Source organism: Alligator mississippiensis, chromosome 11 (genome assembly GCF_030867095.1).
Source record: "Alligator mississippiensis isolate rAllMis1 chromosome 11, rAllMis1, whole genome shotgun sequence".
Taxonomy (NCBI): domain Eukaryota; kingdom Metazoa; phylum Chordata; order Crocodylia; family Alligatoridae; genus Alligator; species Alligator mississippiensis.
In genome coordinates, this window is record NC_081834.1 from 17,195,740 (window position 1) to 17,218,988 (window position 23,249).

At 45.7% G+C, this 23,249-nt stretch overlaps 2 protein-coding genes across 5 annotated transcripts in view; one reads left to right on the forward strand and one right to left on the reverse strand.

The window, feature by feature from the left end:
• The window catches only part of EFL1 (elongation factor like GTPase 1), a 178,374-nt gene extending 172,690 nt beyond the window's left edge, over positions 1–5,684 (reverse strand). The window contains exons 1-4 of one of the 3 annotated variants that reach the window (XM_019477647.2): positions 5,609–5,684; positions 5,149–5,286; positions 2,042–2,109; positions 1,755–1,839 (exon numbers count right to left, since the gene is read on the reverse strand). In XM_019477647.2, coding sequence (XP_019333192.2) covers positions 1,755–1,839; positions 2,042–2,109; positions 5,149–5,239 — 244 coding nt within the window. In that variant the 5' untranslated portion in view covers positions 5,240–5,286; positions 5,609–5,684. The other 2 variants (XM_019477649.2, XM_059714627.1) reach the window with 2 other exon arrangements.
• Positions 5,685–5,793: 109 nt separating this feature from the next.
• Positions 5,794–23,249, forward strand: part of SAXO2 (stabilizer of axonemal microtubules 2) — a 28,460-nt gene continuing 11,004 nt past the window's right edge. Inside the window, exon 1 of one of the 2 annotated variants that reach the window (XM_006259820.3) lies at positions 5,794–5,869. In XM_006259820.3, coding sequence (XP_006259882.2) covers positions 5,826–5,869 — 44 coding nt within the window. In that variant the 5' untranslated portion in view covers positions 5,794–5,825. Of the gene's footprint in view, positions 5,870–18,557; positions 18,723–23,249 lie in introns of those variants that run through there. The other variant, XM_059714631.1, reaches the window with a different exon arrangement.

Below are 23,249 nucleotides of genomic sequence, written 5' to 3' on the forward strand. Positions count from 1 at the left end.
CTTAGGCAAATCTCCCAGTCAAGTCCAAGAAGCTGTACGAGAATAAAGGTAAGTTTGCTGAAGAATTGCTACAGCAAAAGGGAACAAACTGAAGGATAATAAATGCCAAAATTAAGACTAAGCTGTACCACAAAAAAGAGAAAATTCCAAACATTCACATCTCAGTGATTTCTCAGGTTTACAAAACTTAACAACTGCATTCCACAGGAAACAGGGTTCATATCTACACCAATCATGCTCAACCTTCTGGCCCCATGTACACCCTCAGATCCATAGTTTCATAGCTGTTAGGGTCAGAAGGGACCTGAGCAGATCAAGTCCAAACCCCTACCATGGGCAGGAAAGAATGTTGGGGTCAGACAACCCTAGCAAGGTGTCTATCTAGCCTCCTTTTGAAGACCCCCAGGGCAGAAGCAAGCACCGCTTCCCTTGGAAGTGGGTTCCAGATCCTAGCCGCCCTGACTGTGAAGTAGCACCTCCTGATATCTAGCCTGAATCCACTCTCTGTCAACTTATAGCCGTTATTCCTTGTTACTCCCAGCAGTGCTCGGGAGAACAGGGACTCTCCCATTGCCTGCTGGTCTCCCTATAGGTATGCTGCTGGTTCTTCCTCCCTAGGTACAGTACCCTACACTTGTCAGTATTGAATCCCATCTTATTCTCATCCACCCACCCCTGTAACCTATCCTGACCTTCCTAAAGTCCAGAAAGACTACATCCACAGCGACACCTGCGTCCAAAGATTTTGTGACCTGCTCATAGAAGGCCACCAGGTTGGTCTAACAGGACCTGCCTCTAATGAATCCATGTTGGTTGCCCCTAAGCATATACTCCCCTGCTTGCCCCTCGCAGATGCGCACCTGGATAAATTTTCTCAAAGTGCTTCCCCAGGACCAAGGTAAGACTAAAAGGCCTAGAATCTCCTGGGTCCTCCTTCCTCCCTTTTGAAAATGGGGACCACACTGGCCCTTTTCCAGTCCTCTGGCAGCTCGCCAGAGCACCACGAGTGTTCGTAAATATGTGCCATGAGTCCCACAATGACATCTGCTAATTCCCTCAGCACTCTGGGGTGCAGATCATCAGAACCTGCTGATTTGAACACATCCAGCCCCACCAGAAGTTCCCTGACTAGGCCCTCTCTGACCCTGGGCCTGGCTGTGCCTCCCCTGAGACTATCGGGGATCCCAGTGGGGGGGATAACCTGGTCCCTGCTCAGAAAAATGGAGGCAAAGAAATTGTTAAATAGGTTAACATTAAATAGGCCCAGCCCAGAGGTTGAGCACCACTAGTCTAAACAAATGAGACTATTCAACAAAATTAGTCAGGTAACTCTGTTTGGCAATTACCCCAAAACCTGTACATTGAGTGAAAAATACCAAATAATCCAATCAGGGAATCATTTCATATATCCATCATACAATGGCATGCATCATTTGTCTACGGCTGTTCTATCAAAAAGTTACCTATTCTTAATTATGGCTATGTTTCTGCAAAAAAAAGCCATTGGTTATTTAATAAAAAACTTTTGTCCACAGCATGGAAAATTTCCTTAAATCTTGATAGAGCAAATCAATCATCTCTAAAATATAAGGCAGCAAGTAAAACTAACAGTCTTACCACCCACAGAACATTTCTACAACAAACAGCATGTCAACCAACACGTTTGTAGTTTACCATGATTAATTGTATCCAGAAGCAAGAGGACAGTTCAGTTCCAAGTATCTACAGATTTCCTTCCAGCATCTCTACATTACCTTTCTCAAAATGCAGTGAAATAGCGCTAGATTTCATAGTAATTCCTCGGATCTGCTCATCTGCTCTACTGTCTAGATATCTCAGCTAAAATAAAAACATAAGAACAAATTAGTATGTAAAAATATTTTCATAAAATATTATTTGAATGCAAAGTCAAATTTGCATTCAACTGCAAAAGCAAAGGCAAAAGAAAATTTACAGCACGTCTTGAAAAATCCCCTGAACGGCCATTGTTAAATTTATATACATAGATGCACACATTTTGTTTATTAAACTGTAACTGTACCTTTCCTGCCAAGCGGCTAGAAATAATTCCATTGCTAGATATCAGGCAATCAGCTAGAGTGGTTTTACCTGAAAAGAAAAAACAAGTTACTTTGCTTAAATAAGCACATCCAAAGGGTCTGGTAACATATTCTTCTACTATTTTTGGTTTATCTGAAGGATAGTTTCTAACAACATACCTAAAGATTTCTTTAAAAACTCCTAAGAAACTCTAAACTTAATTTAAAAGCATTTTACTTATCTGGATTAGAATCTTACAAACAATGCCTCCAGCCTTCATCCTTATAAAAACAAGCATACTTAACTCCCTAACTGCAACCAGGAAAAACTGTTGGAAAAAAACAAATGCCATCTGGTAAACAAGCTTTCATACTAACATTAAACAATAGCTTCCTCCATTAACTTTCTAAAACAAACACTGTTATAAATTACCAGTTGCACTTACATAAAGAATTTCTTCCGCTAATCACCATCCAGCACAAAACCCAACACAACCAACAAATAAAAATGTGCCTCCTACACAAACCATTTCCATCACTCTTCAAATCCAACACTCCAAACAATTAAAAACCACTCAGTAGTCAAAGTTCAAGACTGTGCATGTCTTGTAACAGTATGAAAACTTATATTACAAGGATGTAAGTGAAAAACCATAGAGAAGATAAATAGGTGCAGGTCTAACCAAGAATTAACATATTGGGATCCTTTTCAAAGTTTAATAATGTCTCACACACAGAAATGCAGACAGTCAGTCTGCACCAGGAGACTTTTCATACAAACAGGTTGACCCCTTTAACAAAAGAAGCAGCATTCAACTGCTTTACACTTTCCATTTCTTATTCACTTAGTCTGGATAAGGGGTTGATCCTTGGAAGAGTGGAAGGGGTGAAGAGGACAGGCAGAGATTTCTTTTGAAGGGGTCAGAGCAGATGCAACCCCACTGAGTTGTGGGAATTTGGGAGGAGGGTCAGCTGAGAATCCCTGCAACCTGCTTCACTATATCTGTCCTCGTGTAGACAGAAATACAGCTTTGAAGAGTAATACCACTGCCTACCAGCACAAAGGAGGACAGTAATTTATATGTCTCCTTTCATCAGGGATGAGTTTTACCCGCTATGGCAGATCCATCTTCCATCAAAAGCTTAATTAGATCTGCTGTAGAGTGACAACTGGCATAAATACCAGCCAAGTGCATGGGCCGCATCCCATACACCCGCATCCAGATCCATGCCACCATGATCAAAACCCATGCCCAGAGATGTGGGGCAGAAAACTTTCCAGTGCTTTATTTTTCCTGTAGGAAATTTTCTATTTCTAAGAATTCATTGTCTCATAAAATTCATTAGTAAAAATGAATGGATGCCAATACAATATTAGGCAAGTTTGGCAATTTCAAAGTTGTAATTAATGTTTTGCAGGTGATTATCCCTCAGAACTGAGAGACAGAGTACATATATGTTTTACTGATTTGTTAACAAGAGGGTAAATACACTCACATAATAATTCAAACCAAAAATCAAGTTATGAATTCATTTAATTGGCTGTGTAGGTCAAGTCAAAACCAAAGCATGGCATATATGCACAGTTCTTTGGGTGTGCTAAAATTAGTGTGTGAACAGTTTTCAATGCCTTCAGTTTTTTTCTTAAAATTTAAACAAACAATGTAAGGGACGTACATGCTATTGTGTACTGTCTTTACATTTTTACAAGTATTCACATAAAAATAATTTATTTCCATATAAAGCTTTGAATTTGTTTGACTATAACATTTAAACCACACTAAGTGTGCTGTATTTAATCTTTTTCCTAATCAAATATTTCAGTTCAAATACTTGTGGCTATTGGGTCATAAAATCAACATGGGGGTACTTTTTTAGTTTTGTTTACTAAATATAACACAAATAAACATGCTAAATCAGGTCACACTCCATTTAGGGCATTGGAAAATTGTCCAGATAATTTTCCAATTCAACATTTTCTGGAAAATCCACATCTCTGCCCATGCCTACCAATCCAGTCACGCGCCACCTAATCTGGACCCATGCTGCTGGATCCAGCCATGTGCCACCCTGATCCAGACTTGCACCTCTCAATCTGGCTACATGCTGCTCAATCCAGATTAATGTCATCACATTCTAGACCTGCACAGATCTAGACCTGTACTGTTGGATCCTGCTCCGTGCTGCCCAACCTGGACCCATACTGCCAGATCCAGACGTGCACTGCCCTAATCCAAATCCATGCTGTCCCAATTCAAACCCAAGGGCATCTTTACACATGCTCTGGAGGTGGGGAGGAGGGCACTTTAGAGTGGCTCCTAGAGCCACTCCAATTAAAGCGCCTGCAGCGTTTCGTGTATTCAGTGTCCCGCGCTTCAAAATGGCAGCAGGGGTGCTTTAAATAAAGCTTGTTTGATGAATTTTAGTTAAAGCTCCCCGCTGCTATTTTGAAGCATGGGGATGCTGAATACAAAACATGGAGACTGCCGGAATGCTTTAATTAGCACACTCCAGCAGACTCGCGCTGTAATTACAGCGCAGCAGAGAAGACATGTCAGAGCAGCGTCCCCACATGTCTACAGGCGCTCCGTGTCTCCCGATTTGGCTACACCCCCATTGCTGCCAGATCCACGTGCAGCCCAGATCTGGCCCCATCCATCCCCAATCCAACCTGGGCACCACCCAATCCAGTTCTGTGCCAGCCCCATCGGACATGCAGCACCATGTTATCCAACCCATGCAGCTCCCCACAGGAGAGAAGCAGTAATTAACGCTGCAAGTGCTCTTCCACTACCAAATTTCCAGACCCAAGGGGAGCCCCACAGGCCGGATGACACCACTCAAGCTGGGGGGGGGCGTCGAGCACGCCTGACTTACCCGACCACAGGCCTCCTGCTTCCTACCAGCACTGCCCATTTTACAAGTCATACGGTCTACAGCCAACAACAGGAGACACGGTGACACCGCGCAGGAGGCCTTATAAACCCGCCCTGCCCCGGACTTCAACGGCACTGAATCCGGAGCAGACGGAAAAACGGGAGGGTTTAAAACCGCCCCCTCCTAATGCTCCTATCTCCATTTCAGCCCGTAGCAGAGGCCTCCCTCTTACCATGGTCCACGTGGGCCAGGATACAGATGTTCCTGATGTTCTCCGTTTTTTTCTGCAGTTGCACCGTCTTGCCCACGCTAGCGAGAACCATGGCTGCGCGGTTCTGCGAGCAGCGTTTTAGGCTGGAGACGACGGCACCTGCAAGTAACAGATGCAGAAGAAGGTTTTGGAGGCAGAGGAAGAGCCGCAGCCCGGGAAGGCAGGCACCGCCCAGGTGTTTCTAACCCAGGACTGGGGGCCGCAGCCCCGTGCACAGCGCACACCTCCTGTATTCCTTGGCCTAGAAGTGGAGCTGGGGCCTGGCGCCGCCCCTGGAGCCACGTTCACAGGACAGGGATGACATCACACACGAGTGTGACGGCACTGGGGAAGCCCGTGACGCAGGGGAGGACAGGGGAAGTCTCCACGCAGCCCAGGACAGCACAAGGCCGCTGCGCAACCACGCGATGGGCCCGCTCACCTCGCGCCTGCCCCGCTCCCCCACACAGAGCCTCCCGGCCACTGCCGGAAGTGGATGCCGGCGCGCGCAACACTATCCCCACCCCCCCCCCTCGTGACACGCTACGGAAGCCGGGAGAGGAACACGAGGGGCGGGGCGGGAGGGACGCGGAAGCGGTTGCTAAGCGACCAAGCCCTTGCCTAGTTACGGCGGGGCCGCCCGGAGCGCGCGCGGCGGGATGGCGGCGCAGCGCCGCTGCCTGTGTCAGATCTGCACCTGCGGGTAAGGTCGGGGGCGGGGGCGGCTTCCCCCGGGCTCGCGTCGGGGCCACAAGGGGTAGCGTAACCCCCTGCTTGACCTGTCACCCCTTGTAGGGTCAGTGACCGTCCCAGTCCTCACCCTGCCCGGCAGCTCCGGGCAGCTCGTGTCTGCCAAGCCCCGGTCACCCCCGGGGGCTTCGGGGTTTGCGGCCAGCACTTGGTTTATGACAGCTGCCCTCCAAATAAAGACACGCTTCCACTCGGGTGACCCATGTCTCACTCCATCGCTGGCCAATTACAGTGAGCAGTATAAAGTAAAGAAGACGACGGCTTATTTGCTTGCTTCTTTGCATAGTTTTTCAGCAAGGACGATCATTTTCAGCAAGGATGATCATTGTGAGCTTCCAACACGATGGTAACACCAGCAGGCGCCTGTCGATCCCTGCTCTACGGGCCGCGGCGTGAGAGATCCTGGGATACTGGAGGACTTAAACGGGGAGGCAGGGCCACCCCGCCACGGGACGGGAACTGAGGAGGGCGGATTTGATCATCCTGCCCTGGGGCGCCTGGCTTCGAGCTGCTTAAAGCCATGGTAAGGGGTGACTGTGTGGGCAATCCTGGGGGTAAGAGCACCACCCAAATTTCCCATGCAGTGGGGCCCTCAGGATCTTGCTACACGGCAGGTTTGGGCAGCTCCCGCAACCCTGGCTTGGTCGCACGGTCACCCCTGAAGCTCGGTGTAAGCACCCCTTAGGCGGTGCGAAGTGACACTGCTCCAGGGCGGGGCTGTCTCTTCCCCTGGCCTCGCACCCCGTTCCGGCCCCTCAGACCCTGCTGTCATGGCAGCGCTCCGCCAGGTGGCTCTGTCTGTGCAGAGCACTCTGATTGGCTTCTGAGACAACCAGTCTGAATGCAAATAAAGCATTACGGACAGACAGACAAAGAGACTAAGACTTTTTAATATTAGAATGTACGGCTCTTATTCAGATTCATAAAACAAAATCTGGCCTTCTTGAGCATCTTAACGATGCCTGCAGTACTTCACTGTCATTCTACACCCGAGTTAATGTAACCACACTTGAGTTAAGGGTTTTAGCTACACCCCAAAACAGACTGCAGGGCAGTGAAATAGAAGAGACATTACCAGGAAGGGCTAACAGACAGCAATATTGCAGAATAAGATGTAGTTTGAATAATAGAAAATCAGGACCATTAAAAGGAGACAGGGTTATTGACACCTGTGGAATTGGGAGAGATTAGCAGGAACCAGGAAGAGGATAATCAGCCAGGAGGTCAAGTGTATCCCTCCCTACTCCCTGAATAGAAATGCTGCTGCCCCTGTTAGGCAGTTGGCTTTAAAATTTGGGGGGAAGAAATCAAAGTGGGTTGTGAGTGCACCACTACACCCCCCCCCCCCCGCATCTGCCTCTTAAAGCAACTGGGGAAATGTTACCTGCTTGTCATGTTGAAAAGCTTGCCTTGATTCATCATGTGAATCAGTTGTATTTCACTGACCACTGAACATAACATGTCACAAGAGGGCAAGCGCTTCCCAGGGTAGCAGCAGCTTCCACTATTTTCTGTCATTGAAAAGAAATGTGAAAAGTCTACCTCCACACTCCATGTTCTAGCAAAATTTCTGTGTGACTTCCATCAGTGTTAGCCAATGCAAGACACCAATATCTTTTGTCACTGAAGTAGCTAGACCTGCTCATAACTAAGACAGTAGATATCGCTAAATATTGGTCTGAAGACACAATCAGGAATAGGTGAGTTGTCATGTCTCAACTGCTGATTCTCCTGAAGTTATAGCACACCCTTATTCCATAGGCTGTTGAGCAGAAGAGAATTCAGAGAAGCAGCTATACTAGTTTTGGACTTACTGGGGTCTATGCATACTGTTAATGTGCAGTAAGCTATCCCCAGTGGAGCATCTACATGTTTTTCTTTTGGGTTTAGGGGGTGTTTTTAATTTATATCCAAGGCCAAATTAGCCTTAACTAATTCCAAATCCAAGAGTCCAGAACCGTAAGTGGCCCTACTACCGGCAAACATCCTCCACCCACACCTGGGGCTTCAGATATTTCCAAAAACTTTGGCAGGCATTCTACTTGCAGGCCCAAGCCCAGAGGCTTGGGGTTTGGATGCCCCTGAGTTTTGCTTGCCCTTAGCCATAAACAAGCAAGGCAAGACAAGCAAGGGAGGAGCCTCCCATTTCCATAAATTGGCCTTAAAGCCGCTACCATTGGGAGCAAATTTGCTCCCAAGAGGAGCAGTTCAGTGCAAGGCTATTCCAGCCCTGCTGTGCCCCCTACAGCAGGTAGGGGAAGCTTTAGGCTTGCCTAGGTGCCAGCTCCAGCCAGACAGGGGGCACTGGAGTCAGGCCCTGGTCTCCAGGGAGGTGGGGGAAGCTGTCCCACCCATGGGGCAGCTGCCTCCCAGCCCTGTGCCCTGACTTGTCAATCATGGGGCTGGGAAATTGTTCCCTCCCTTAACTGTTGCTTCCCCAGCCCCAAGCCCTGATCAGCAGATTAAGGTATGGGGCTTGGAAAACGTCCCCTTTGATCAGAGCTCCAATCGGAGCATGGGGCTGGAAAGCAGCAGCCAAGAGAGGGGACATTTCCCAGCCCCATTAGACAGATTGGAACATGGGGCTGAAAAGTAGTAGCTGGGGGAGGGGACAATTTCCCAGACCCATGCCCCAATCTGCCAATTGAAGCATGGGGCTGGGAAGCAGTAACTGGGGGAAGGGACAATTTCCCAGCCCCATGCTGGGGAATCTGCCAATTGAAGCATGGGGCTGGAAAGCAGCAGCCGGGGAAGGGGGTAGTTTTCCCTCCCCCTGCTGTCTGAGCTGACCAAAAGCAATTTGCTCCAGGTAAGCAGTCTACACAAGCGGTACTGCATAGTAGTTACTGGTAGTAGGCAACCGCTCAGTAGACTAATCTATTGTGCAGTAAATGCTGCATACATGTAGATGGTGATGTTTTACTGCACAGTAGATTAGTCTACTGTGCAGTAAAATGTCTTGTGTAGACATACCCACTGTGGAGAAACTCTGATCCTTGGGGAGGGTTTTCTTGTTGCTTTGTGGCTCCCTTACCTTAGCATGCCTGATAGAGAGGGGCTGCAGTGCAACAGTACATCCCACCCCTTACCTGTGATGAAAGCTCTGCAAACTACATGTAGATTTAACAGCCCAGTTATAAACTATGTATACTACAAAAGTCAGATTAAGTAAGAGTACAGATTCCAATGAATACAGATACTTCAAAAGGAACTGGTTTATTTAGCAAAAGAAATGCAGAGACAGTATACCCTTGTTTTTCCCAAAACTCTTTGTAATATTTTCCTGGAAAAGGAAAAGAATATAGGTTCTTAGCAGAAATGAAGTAACACTTGTAGACATTGTCTTGGCTAGGAAAAAGGGAGTGGGTGCTCTGGGTGTGGGTCGGGGGTACTTTAATTAGATCAGCTCCTAGCGCTGAAAAATGGAGGTTGGGGCACTTTAACTAAAGCTCCTCAAACAAGCTTTAGTTAAAGTGCTCCCACTGCAATTTTTCATCATGGGGATGCTGATACACATGATGCTGGAGTCTGCTGGAGCACAGTAATTACCAGTTAACCAAGTCAGCTCTAACACGCTGTAATTACAGCACGTTGGAGCAGCCTTGCTACATGTGTATAGGCACCCAGTGTTTTTAGAAAAAAAATACATTCTCTCCTTTTTTCTAAGTGCCCTTTTACACAGCCTAGCCTGGGCTTTGAGGGTTAGATTCCGCATTAGAAAATTGTCTTGCATTAATGCGTATCCCTTCCCCTTGGCCCTGTACAGGAAAATCTGGCTATTTGTTCACCAGCCACCTGTCCATGGCTATGAGAATAAGAAGGGCAGAGCATATGATTGTCCTTGCCTTCTCTTGCTGACCTTTATGCTACATTTTGCCTCATCAGATTCTTTTAGAATCCCTGGCTTAATCAGGAGGTGAACAACTGACTTTTCATGAGGTGACATCAATCTGATGTTGCTTAGAATCAAATATACATATGGTATTACATGACATTATAGAGGAGGAAAACCAACTCAAATGAAAATGTATCCATGTCTAAACTCAAAGATAAGACAATGTATAATAAGAGTACTGTAAAACATATACAACATAGGGCTTAAAATAAACATTGCTGGAGGTTTTGTAGTCAATACAAATCTCAAGAGCTTATTCTTTTGGGCAGCACAGAGTTTACTTTAGTAAAGCACTACAGTGTTTATGTTTCTATAGGAAGACTAGTTGCTTGGCACTGTTACCGGGGTATTGTAATATACACGCTTATAATAAGTAGTTTCTAAGAGGAGAAGAAACAAAAAAAAGTTGCATGATATACTGTACAAGTTCTAATACAGCAATCAGCTGGCATCTAGGAAAATCCTACCTTCCATAATTCTGCATTGTTTGAGACACATTTATATTTTATTCTGAATATTAAACTAAGGGAAATAGTTATTCTACATGTAATTAGACCTTGCAAGGCATAGCTACTCCAAAAAGCTCAACAAATAAACAAAGAAGGCAGGAAGAAAGACTTTATTTTGTTTCTATCTTAGAACAGACAGTACATGTAAGGCAGCCAATATCCTAACTGAACAGCATTTATTCATAAATCCTTTAAATCTCAGCTAGCAAGGTCTTAGTTTTGCTTTTAGATCCAGAGGTTCCAGGCTCAGTAGCTTCTGCTGATAACCAGCCCAGTGGCACAGGGAGGTGAGCTAGTGGTGACCCTCTGAAGCTCAGGATGTGCTTCCCTGCCCAGGTTCATGAGCAACCCATCATCTGTGGTCAGTTTAGCTGGATTACTGGAATCTTACATGAGGTTAGATGCTAATCGTTTTAATTACCAGTTGGAAAATCTGGCTCTTAAAAGTATTGTTACATTTATCTGAAGAACAGTTTGAATAGATAACCTTCTTCCTAAACTGAATCTGCTTGTCTCTGCCTATCAAAAACAATTTTAACAATTTTCCAAAACTAGCAATAATTGTATGACCTAAAAGAGAGTCTGCAAAGTGTTGAGCCTCCTCAATACAAATGCTTACCATCTCACAGGCCCAATGCAGGGGCATTTCTATATTCTAATAACCACTACAGTTACTTGTCTCTAGATTTTAGCTAGGGACAGACATTACACATACACCATACCAGTTTAAGTGATCAGAAACTGGTTTAAACCTGTAACAGAACATAAGTTCAGTGGACACAAGCCAGTTTCAAAATGACTGAAACTAGTTTAAGATAAACCTGGTTGATTGATTCGGGTCAAACCAGTTTGTGCAATGCCTGTCCCAGGCCTCTTCCTGGTTTAAGTTAAACCAGAGTCCCCCAGCATCCCAGATACTTTGCAGCCCTGGGCTGGGCTGTCTACTCCAGAGAATAGGGCTGACCCTGTCCCTCTCCTCCCTAGCCAGAACTCCAGCAGAGACTGCAGGCACAGCAGGTTCTGCCTGGCTCCCTCGCTGCTCAAGCAGGGATTTTCCCCCTCCCTCCCATCTCCCACAGCATGGACCCTAGGCATGTGGTATGCTAGCTAATGCTGAGAGGTGTCTGTGTGTGTGTCTCTCCAATTTCACTGGGACAGGCAGACAGAACAGTTTCTGTTTAGGGCTTTTTGGAGCTAATCAACACATCAGCTGGTAATGTCCCTCCATTTCTTCCTCGGAAAAAGGTGTTTATGAACAGCTTGAACTAATGAGAGAGGCTTTTGTTTTGTTGATGGGCTGATAAACACTGTGTTATCATCCCCCTTTGCCTCAGAGTGCCTTGAGCAGTGAGTAGGGTAAAAACTTGGGGCAGGGTGGGGGTTCACACCCCTCCCTAATCAAAGGTCCTACTGGAGTCTGAAAATGCACCCCCCAGCTCAGCATTATGGAAGGGAGGGAGGACTGCTCTACTGTCCCCCAGCTTCTAGCCTGAGCCACTGCAGGCATGTGCCTGCATTTCCTTAATCCAGAGGGAATGTCTTTACAGTTGCAGACTGATTCAACCAAGGCAAGTTAGACTAACCTACAAAGATTGAATCAATTCAGACTCAGGCTTTTTGAATATCTGTCCCTAGCCTAGGAGTTTTTTGGCTATAATATAAAAGCATAAAGGCTGGCAGGTGATGAGTTCTTTGAAAAATCAGTAACTGCATTTGTGCAAATATGGTTAGATGCTTTATTGATAACCCAGGAATGGACTGCAGACCCACTTAGCAGTCTCCAAGTGGCATTTTTGTATATGGACAAGCTATGATATACCAACCATGTTTGCTTGCTTGCTATCTATGTCAAACAGCAAACACACAATGTGAGTTCTGAAATTCAGAAGCAGAGTACAGCTTGTTCAGTAGTCAGATTAACTACTTACATGCAAGTGAAATATTTAACTCTTGAAAAAATGTTCATTTATAAGCATTTGCAATCTACATCTTATTTAAATTATTTGGGCATACCAAAACAATACTTATTTTTCTAATCAACTGCTCTGTCCTTCCATATCCCTCACTCAGGTTATAATTTTAATGAACTCATTATTTCTAGATAAATGAAATAAAAGGAAAAGTTGAATAAAGTATGAGATATTTAATCCTTACTACTCATTATATATAAATGCTTCCAACCTAGCAGGATATTAAGGAAGAAACTTAGGGAGAACTAGAACAACTTTGGAAGATAATATTTATTCTTTGCTAGCAATTCCTTCCACCAGTAAAAAGGGAAACAGGAGAGAGTAATCAAATAGAACACAACAGAGCAGGTCAAAAGGAAATGGAACAATTCAGAAAGTCCACAAGATCTTTTACTCAGCAAGTAAACTAGAAAAAAAAAAAAAACAAAACACATTTTTCAGTTAAAATTATCAGTACAATTTAAGAGCCTTCAGGATAAAATATATAGTCTTGTATTCTTCTTTTATTAGAGATGACATAAGTAGCACCACCCATCATTAGCATTCCCTTCTTAAAAGTTCCTATTAATTGTATCAAATTTTACCTATTCAGGCTAAAATTCTCTATGTTGTGCTGTGGGTGTCTGTATCAGGCTGAATCTTTTTAGAAAGTTTCAGAAAAATATATATCTGCTGTTTCTGTAAACCAGGTTAGGAAAAATATATTGTTTTTTGCCCATCTTGTCAAGAAACTCTAACATCTCCACCCATGGGCAGATCTAGAATTTTGAAAAGGCCGTACAGGTGGTATGGTGCATCATCACACATAACACAACGCATATTTTTATCTAGTTAAAAGGAAACTAGAAGCTTCACTAATAAGCTAGGGGCCTAAAGCGATATCATTCAATTTAAGATTGAAGGGAAAAAATACTTTATTGCAATATGCATTAATTTGCTATTTTACATATAGAGGTTGTCACAGCGGGGTCCTCGCGGAAGGCCGTGATCTCTTTGAGGCCCTCTCACCGTGCTACTCCGGCCTGAGGGCACCCTCCATTCTCACCCGCCACGTCTTGATCGAATATATAGTAGGGAGGCTGCCTTGTGTTTCCTCAGGCCTGTCAGCTCCTGGACCCCTCGTGGGTCTCCCCGTACAATGGGCGCTACCCAAGCGCCCTAGCCTTACGGGCTATGCGTGGCTCCTACCAGCCCCTAATACCACGCCCCAAGCCTCGCAGATGTAAAGGACGTTGTCTGGTCTGTCTCTCTACTGTGGCCCACCCTGGGCTCCCTCTCTCATGCCCAGCCTCTTGCTGGGACTCTCGTCTGGCCCACTCTGGGCCTCCCCTGCCGATGTGGTTTCGCTCCGGGACTCTCTAGCGGGCCTCCGGTCCTATGGGCCAACCGCACGGATACCCTCCCTGACTCTGGCTCCCCGCGCTGCTACTCCCTGTCTTCTCAGGGGCAACCGCAGCGCCCTGCCTTGGTCTGAAGGGGATTGCCGCACTAGCCTGCGGCTGGGCTCGCTATGCCCGTGCGCCCGCACTGGGCTACTCAATAAAACACAATGTCGTTCCCCCTCTCCGGGGCTCGCCGTGCCCACACTGGGCTACTCAATAATACACAATGGCATTCCCCCTCTCCGGGGCTCGCCGTGCCCACACTGGGCTACTCAATAATACACAATGGCATTCCCCCTCTCCGGGGCTCGCCACGCCCACACTGGGCTACTCAATACTGTACAAGGGCGTTCCCCCCTCTCTGGGGCTCGCCGTGCCCGCACTGGGCTACTCAGTAATACTGCCCCTTTCCTGGGGCCGGGGGGCTATGTTCCCCCACACGCAATCCGGGGTCTCAGTCCCCGTCCGCAACCTACGGGTTGCGCCCGCGACCTACTGGCCGCGCTCCTCGCCGCCAGCTGCTTGCGCAGTGGCGTGCGAGCTGCGCCTTCCCTGGCGCTATGCAGGGGGCTATGTTCCCCCACACGCAATCCGGGGTCTCGGTCCTTGTCCACAACCTACAGGTTGCGCCCCTCGCTGCCAGCTGCTCACGCACTGGCGTGCGAGTAATTGAGGCCTCCTCCAACCCCTACAGCCTCACCCAAGCCTCCGGGTGTAATAATACAAACACAAAGCAAAACCACAAGCCCCTAGGCTGTAACATAACCACAAGCCGCATGGCCATAACTCATTATCATAGCTCAAGCCTCCAGGGCTATCATAAGCCGTACTTGCGACTCAGGCTCCCTTCCACATCCTCGCTCCCAGAGCTCCTGCCTCCCAGGCTGCTGGCAGAGAACTGCCAGCCTGGCTTCGGCCCTGGGCTTTATAAGGGCCAGGCCCTGCCCCCTACAGGCAGCTGGCTCCACTTGGTTGCTCCGGCAACCCACAGCTGTGCTCACTCGGTTCTGCCAGGGCTCTCTCCCTGGCAGTTTCTCCTCTCTTAGGAGCAGGCACTAAGGTGCCCTGCGACAGAGGTCTACTTAACTTGCAGTGAGCAAAGCAATTTTCACAGCTTGATTGCAGCACAAAGAGCCAATTTTGCAGGCATTTCCCAGTGGCCCCATACTTTGCCACTAATTGACGGAGAGTCATATGCATCACTAGTAGGGTAACTCTCAATCATGTGATCTATGACTGCAGTGACTGCTGTGTTGTCTTTGTATTGCAGTAAGCATTAGGATATTCTAAAACAGTATATTATATGAATAATATCCTGGAGGTTTTTTTAAGATTGATTTAATGGGGAAACGTGACGAAGGCAATATTTCCTGGCGATTGTGGATAACACTGTTTTTCGTGGGTTCCCAAAAAAAAAATGCAAAACAACAAATTAAGTAGATCCCTAATTATATATTATATATAAAATACAACAAACTTGGCAAAATAATCAAAAGATATTATGTCATAAGTCCTGCAGGCATCATAACTAAATGTACATCTTTTTCAGATTCATGAAAGAAAATCTAGCTTTTTTTGGGCATCTTCACAGTACGTCCAATGTTTCACTGAAAGTTAGGTACACACATGAGCTAATGTTCACCTGAGTTAACTTTTCCATACCTGAATTAATGTTTTTAGCTAGAGTTCAAAAACAGTCTCCAGGCCTATGCAATGGGAGCTACATTACCAAGAGCAGCTAACAGACAGCAGAATAGCTTGAATAATGGAACTAGTGAATTCATTTAAAAAGAAAGAGGATCATTAACACATGTGGAATGAAGAGTTTGGAACAGGGACAGGCAATTATTTTGGCTGGAGAGCCGCTTAACGAGTTTTGGTGCGCAGTTGAGGGCTGCAAGCATGGCCTCGCCCCTTGATGGGTGACACACCCACGGTTGCCATCTTGCAACTGGAAGTCCCACCTCTAACCCCTGACCTTTGCCACCAGAAGTTCCTCCCCTTGCCCTGGAATTACTCCTTTTGGGAGGGACAGTACTGCCATCTCGAAACTAGAATAAAAACAAATCATATACTAAATAATCAAACATATTCTATAACTTACCTTAATTTTATTTTTAAAATGTTTTTGTCCTTATTTATGTGTGTTTGTGTTGTGTATCTGGGGTGTGGGTGTGGTGGGAATATATGTGGGAGGGTGTGTTTGGGGGTATGGTGAGAAGTGGGGGCTGTGGGAGGGTGTGGGTGTGTTTGGGGGTATGGTGGAGGGTGTGTGTGTGTGTGTGTGTGTGTAGAGGGGAGGGGAGGGGTCCTGAGAGTCCCTGGAGTGTGCCAGTTCCTGTATCTGCTTATGGTGAAAGCAAGTGGAGTCTGCCCCACCCAGCCCCATAGTATGCAGCTCCCTGCACTCCCACCCCAGTCCCTGACTTCAGGTGGTAGCAGGGTGCGAGACCAACCCAACCCAGCCCCATAACATGCAGCTCCCACACTCCCACCCCAGTCCGCAGTCGCACATGGTGGCAGCGTGTGGAGCCAGCCCAGCCCAGCCCAGCCCCATAGCACACGGCTTCCTGCGTTCCTGCCCCTTTCCCCCAGTGGGATTCCCCAGTCCAAGGGGGGGGGCGTACCTGCATTCTTCCTCTCACAGGCAGGACGCCTGGAAACAGCCTTGGGGCGGCGAGGAATAAGCTGTGCCAGGCAGAGGCTCCTTGTTTCCAGCGCCCCTGGCTCGGAGCTGGGGAGGGTCAGGCCAGGCTGGGGTGGCAGGTGGTTGCTTAGCAACCAGAGCTACACCTTCTGCAGGGACCCACTGGTTTAAAGAGGGGCAGCAAGGGCCAGGGCTTACATGGGGCTTACGGAGGGGCCCCACGGGCTGGATGGAATTGCGTGGTCGGCCAGATGCAGTGTGCCGGCCATATTTTGCCCACCCCTGGTTTAGAAGGAATCAAGCAGATTATAATGAGCCATAAAGTCAATTGCCTGCTTCACTGCTGCCTGAATAGAAGTGCTGCTGCCACTTACAGGCAGTTGTCTTTAAACTTTCAATGGACCAGGAATCAAAGGGTAGTGCAACTGCACCCCTACACACCCCCTGGATCCACCCCGTCTCCAACCCTTGGGGCAGGGGACTTGGAATTTGATGGGATTCATGTCCCTTTAGCTGCCTTCATGAAAATCCTGCCAAGTTTGGCCACATAATGAGCTTCTGAATATTTTTGTTTTCACATACTTAAGGAAGGCCTTTTAGACGTATGGTAGGAAACCTAGAGAAAACCCAATAAAATACAGGAGGAAAAAATCCTAAAAACGTTCAAGGTCACTGATTTCACCAAGGGCAGACATAGAGGATACAAAGCAGTAGTTTCATCTCCAGGTACAGGAAAATGAGCTGTTAAATTAGGGTGTGTTTGGGTCCCTCACATCTACATAGTACTTTTATCCTTCTTCACATTTGAAATATAGTATTTCTGTTATATCTGTTATATCTGTTGTCCACAATAATTTGTTAAAAGGCCTTTGGCAAGGTTAACAGAGAACTCAGCTTACCAGTGTTAGTTCTCTCTTGAAAGACAGTTTGAAGGTGAACCAGTAAAGGAAACACTAATACTTCCTCCCACCCTGGCTAAGGACAGACAGTCGAAAATCCCAAGGCTAAATTGATTCAGTCTTTACAGGTTAGTTTAAGCTGCAGAGATTGTACTGAAACAGAAGTGAACTTTTACCTTTGTTTTAGGAAATGCAGCCACATGCTTTCAGTGGCTCAAGCCAGAAGCTGGGGGGGGGGGGGGGGGGAGGGGGGAAGAGTGCAAGAGCACAGCTCTCCGGCATGTAGCCAGCATGGACTGTGTGTTTGCTTATTCTTCCTGCTACACCGGAGGTCTCTGGGATATGCAGTCCAAAATTACAGCAGCATGACTCTGCAGGGTTGTTCATCACTTCCTCTTCTTGCTTCCAGGTGTCTCTGGGATCTGTAGTTCACAGTCACAGCCTGCAGTAAGTTTTAGCGAGGGAAGGGGTTTTAACCCCGCCTCCCTGGCCCCACACCCCAGCAGGGGTTTGCCTGCGGGCAGCCACCCACAGACTGGGCTACATCCCTAGCTGGGCTTGCTCCCCCTCCCCCCACCCCCGCCACTTGTCAGCCAGCCAGCCTTCACTACTCCAGCTACAAAACATACAAAACAGAGGGGCAAAACCAGTCCTGCTCTCTGGAGCAGATAGCACAGCCCAGCCCAGCCCAGCCCAAGGCTGCAAAGCATGCTGGAATGCTGGGTGACTGTGATTTAACTTGAACCAGTAAGGGGTCTAGGACAGAAGTTTCATAAACCAGTTTGACCCAAATCAGTTAAATCTGTGATACTACATTCAAACAGATTTATCTTAAACTAGTTTCAGCCATTTTGAAACTGGTTTATGTGCACTGAGCATCTACTCTGTTACAGGTTTAAACCAGTTTCTGATCACTTAAACCAGTTTATGTGTAACTTCTGTCTCTAGCCCCCATCACATCAATCACTTTCACTTTACTGATAGTGGGTAACCATGTGACATGTGGTCCTTTCATGTTTTGGTTGCCCACAGTATGGATGAATGAGAGATTAACCTTCTGTCAGTCAGTGAGTAAGTAATCCAGATGTGAATTTTCACAGGCTTGTTTATCCTCTTTATATATTATTAGGCCTTCCATAGAGATCTTTCAGAGCTGAAGAAATCCAATGGCTGGTCTACAATAACCTCATTATCTAGGTATCTGAGCAGGTTATCCATACAGGAATTGCCATAATGTGGAAAGAAATTTCTGAAGTAGGAAAAATTTCACTTGCAGCTTTCTGTTGAAAAAATATGATTTTGAACTTTTAAACATTTTCAGTGAGAGGCTTGCAGTATATATGAATGGATGAAAGGAAGAGAGCAAAGGAGAGAGAAAATGGCAAGGAAAAGGATAACTAGCTGACTTACCTCTGATGGCACAAGCCAATATTACATGAAACTGATTTTTTGGCACCAGCAGAGAAACATGCAGGCAGAGAGGAAGTAACAGCTCTTCATGCAGGTATTCAGCTCCATCTAGATAGATGAAGCCTTTTTAAATATATTCAATAATCTATGTTTGTTTAAATAAGATAGATGAGTTATTCTAGTCACAAAGATAACTATATAGGCTGTATTGTCCCCTTTAGTATATAGTATAGGTCCAAGCAATGCTACTGTTTCAAGGTATTTTTCTTTGGCAGGCAGATATGTCTCTCTCACCAGTTAATTCATGATACTACCATAATGGACGCAGAGGAATCAGCAGACTTGGACACCTTTCTTTTTGCAGACCTATGTTAGTGAATAATGACTTGTTGAAAGGTTAATCTTCCTTTTGTTCTGAGGACTGGATTTCAACATTCCTGTGTTTAATACTTCCCTAAGTAACATTGCAGTGGCAGAATTTTCTTTATCAGTAAATCATGTATGTCCCTCCCAGGAGTTTTTCTCCTGTTAGCACTAAGCAACTGAGGTCATTTAAGCAGCGGCACTCTTGCAGGAATTGTGCCCAAATATAACTTTTTTTATTCAGACAGTAATATTTACATTGGCAATTAAAATATTGAGACATTAATTTTGTTTATAAGCTCCTTCTGATTTAAAACCCTGATGGGCTTTTAGACTTTTCTCACTGTAAATCGTATTCTGTGGGAGAAAAATGGCCTACAGTGAATTTCAGGAAGGATCTTATTGCCATGGGAAAATAGTGATGGGCCAGATCATTTACTTGTATAATGCAACATCATTCTGCTAAGGTCAACTAAGCTACAATTTACACCAGCTGTGATTTGTCCATATGTCATCCATTTTAGTTATTTAAGATTTAATTGTTCAAATCTTATCTAGGAAATAGATTTTCAGTCTCCTTCCTAGAAGGAAGAAAAAAACCCCAACAGAGCAGGCATCGATCATTAATGGGTGAGAGGGACACATTCACCTGAAGTCTATTTGAATATTAATACCACAGGGATAAAAAATAATGAAGGAGTATATGTAATGTACTTAAAATAAATCAGTGACTCAAATTGTTCTTCTCAGTTCAGTTATGAGTAACTTGTTTTGTATGTCAAGGTCATAAGCTGGCCTTCTTTGATTGATAGTTCTCAATATATTTTATCCACTCTGTCTCTAGAGAATTGTGATATTGTGTGTTATCCTTTCCTAGAAAATTATTGCCTACATGGTCTAAGTGATAACTTTGGCTTAAGGCCAGAAATGTCACTTTGTCACTTACCTGAAAAAATGAAACACACTCTCTGAGCTTGGTTCCCATTTTACACTCATGTTTGCTCCCACTTTGTGGGCAGTGTAAAAGGGATGTAAATAAGGATCAGGCTTCCTATGTCTTTTAAGTAACTCTCTTGTATTTCATCACATGGGAGCTCAACTCTGCTCTCTTTATTATCATTGTACGTGTTATTGTACCTGGTTCCTGAATAATCCCGTGGGAACCTAAGTAGCTGTTTGTATATTAAGAGACTATTAAATCTCATTTAAGATGCTATAATTTGCTGTGATAAAGGATATTTCTTGATTCATCAAAGAAATGGATTCATTTGCAGTGCTATATAAATACTTTTGGGAAAAGATGCTTTGGAACGTTTGGCCATGGGTGGTATTTAGCGAGGCTGTGAGAAGCTTCAGTTGCTGATTCAATTAGGCGGAGATTCGGCCCGATTCAGAGACTGAATCTCCAAATCCAAACCGAATCAGGAGACCCTTTAATCTCTCCAAATCGATTCAGAGAGATTCGATGATTCAGACATAGACACAGCTTTAAATGTTCTTTCTACATATATCAAGGTACCAGGCGGCTCGTGAATGCTGAGATGGTGGGGCAGGACCGCAGGGCGGGTCCCCAGCACACTCAGCGGTAGACCCAGAAGTGTACCAGAAGCACTTATGGTCCACTTCCAGGTCCGCTGCAGTGTGTGCAGGGGAGCCCCCCGCTCACCGGCTTGGCAACTGATGCCTCCTTGGTCTGGGGAGGTATTCAGGGTCCCCCCATGGCTGATCGCCAAGCCGGGTGAGCATGGGGTGGGTCCACTGCCTAGCACACAGGGCCACCTCCCCCGCCCCCATGCTCCATTTGCCCCACCATCTCAGCATTCACAAGCTGCACCTAATACCTCATAGTACGTACATTTAAAGCTATGTCTATCACTGATTCTCCAGATCAGCATCAAATCTTCAGATTTGGATTCAGCCGAATCGGATCAGGACAGTGTTCCAAATCAACTAATCAAATCACTGTCCCCCAAATTGGGCTGAATCTGAATCGAATACGGCCCACTTTGCACACCCATAGTATTTAGTAATGGATGGTGTGGGCTGGGAGATGTCAGAAACAGATACAAACATACCGAGAGCAGAGGGTATGAAATCCGAAGATACCAGAACAGCCATTTGGAAAAGGCATTTTGGTTGCTGATTTATTTTTTGGAAGAGCTGGTCGTTAAGATATTGCAAACATGAAGTTACTCTTGGTGTGAATACAATAATGCAGCTTGTTTCATACTCTTTTGGATTGCATGCCTAAAGTCTGTGTGCAGCATATTCATTTGAAAGCCTGTTTTCTTAAACAGCTTTTGAGTCTTACATTTTTTTCTTTATTTAAGAAGGCTTTTTTCCTAAGTTGTAAAACCTGGAAAACATGCTGCTCGCTCATACTTAATACTTAATATTGTACAAAAGATAATCCCTGGCAAAAATTACAAACAGGTTGAACTGTGTGCTTAAAAGTACCACTCTCAGCTCCTTATTTCCATCTTAATCTCTGTTCTTCTTCTCCCACTTTTCCTTTTCTCCCCTGAATAAATACTGATCACTAAGACTGTGAAATCTGAGAAAACTCATCCCACTCTTCTATCCCTGTCCTCATCCAGGTCACTAGGGCAGTCTGTGGCTGTTGCTCCAACCCACACCCCTGATGTTGGGTTTGTATCTTGATGGTATTTTGGTTTCTCTCAGACTCCTGATCCTCAGCTCCAGAACTGCCCATGACCTGATCCATTAGACTAAAAACAGACAACTGGTTTAATATGGAGTTGATTAGTCCTAGAGATTTAACTTGCATCAAAACTAGGTTTAGACACTTGTTTATACATGGTGCTTAAGGCTAAGTACAGACAGTCAAAAAAACCAAGGCTGAATCTATTCAATCTTTGAAGGTTAGTTTAAGCTGCATCGATTGAACCTATAGGCAAGTAAACAGACATTCACTTTTGATTCCAGAAATGCAGCCACATGCCTGCAGGGGCCCAGGCCAGAAGCCAGAGGGGAAGCTAGAGTACGCCTCCCTGCTGGATGGGAGCAAACAACTTAAGCCAAGGGTAGCCTGCCCACACCCGCTTATCTCTGTAATGCTCTTCCATGAAAGTTCCATGTGGTTTCTTTTTGAGTATGTTTGAGATTAAATAAGAACCAGGCTCATCTTGCTAAAAGCAGAGCCCCTTAAGTCTACCAGAGAGATGTAAAATAGACTGCCATGTAAATGAAAGTGAATCAAAATTCCTGAGATTTCTTTGAAAATCCTAACCTATATATTTTAATTGTATCCAACAGTACATGGGATGCTGGGGGACAGAGACTTAATTTGAATCTGGAGGGGATCTGGGACAGAAGTTCCATAAAATTATTTAACTTAAATCAGTTCAGTCTGATACTACATCCATCCATGTTTATCTTAAACCAGCTTCGGCCATTTTGAAAGTGGTTTGAACTTTTGTTGTCTTACAGGTTTGAACCCGTTTCCAATCACTTATACTGGTTTATGTGTAATTTCTGTCCCTGCCCTAAGTGACAATTAGCTGTACCTGCTCCAAGCCAGAGTATTAATATGGATACTTCACAGATACCTGATGTGGTACAATAGGCTTGTCCTTTAGTAAAGTCTGAGGTTTGCCTCCAAACAAGATGCTTAAATCCAAATTGAAACTCCTGTTTTTAGTCTTAAAGTCCCCTTTTACTTCTGCTGCTGCCCTATCATCATTGTTAATAGTGAAATTGGGACATCGGTGAAGCATTATTCATGAAAGCAGGCAGGCAGATTGGGGGCCCACACCCCCAGGAGGCATCTGGCACAGCCCCCACAGCCCTCCCAGGGGTGTGGGCGGGCCCCTGATCTGCCTGTTGGATCACAGAAAGCTGCTGCTGCCACCTGGGACCGGTGTTGGGCACAACCCACACCCAGCGCCAGGAAGATTTGTGCTGCCACTGGCCCCAGCCAGCAGCAGCAGCCTCCTGTCATCCGGCATGCAGATCCGGGGGCCCACACCTGCGGGAGGGCTGGGGGCAGTGCCAGAATCCTCCCAGGGGCCATGGCCCCCGGATCTGCACCGGATAACAGGAGGCTGCTACCGCCAGCTGGGACTGGCACTGAAGCCAAGCACGCCTGGCTTCGAAACTCAAAATGTTTCAAAACTTTCTAAACTTCGAGTGCCCTTGTTTCATTTCAAAGCTGTTTCGAAGGCTTTTGTTTCATTTCGATCTCGCTGTTTCAAGCTCAAAACACATCAAAACAGCTTCAAAATGAAACACCCAGCAA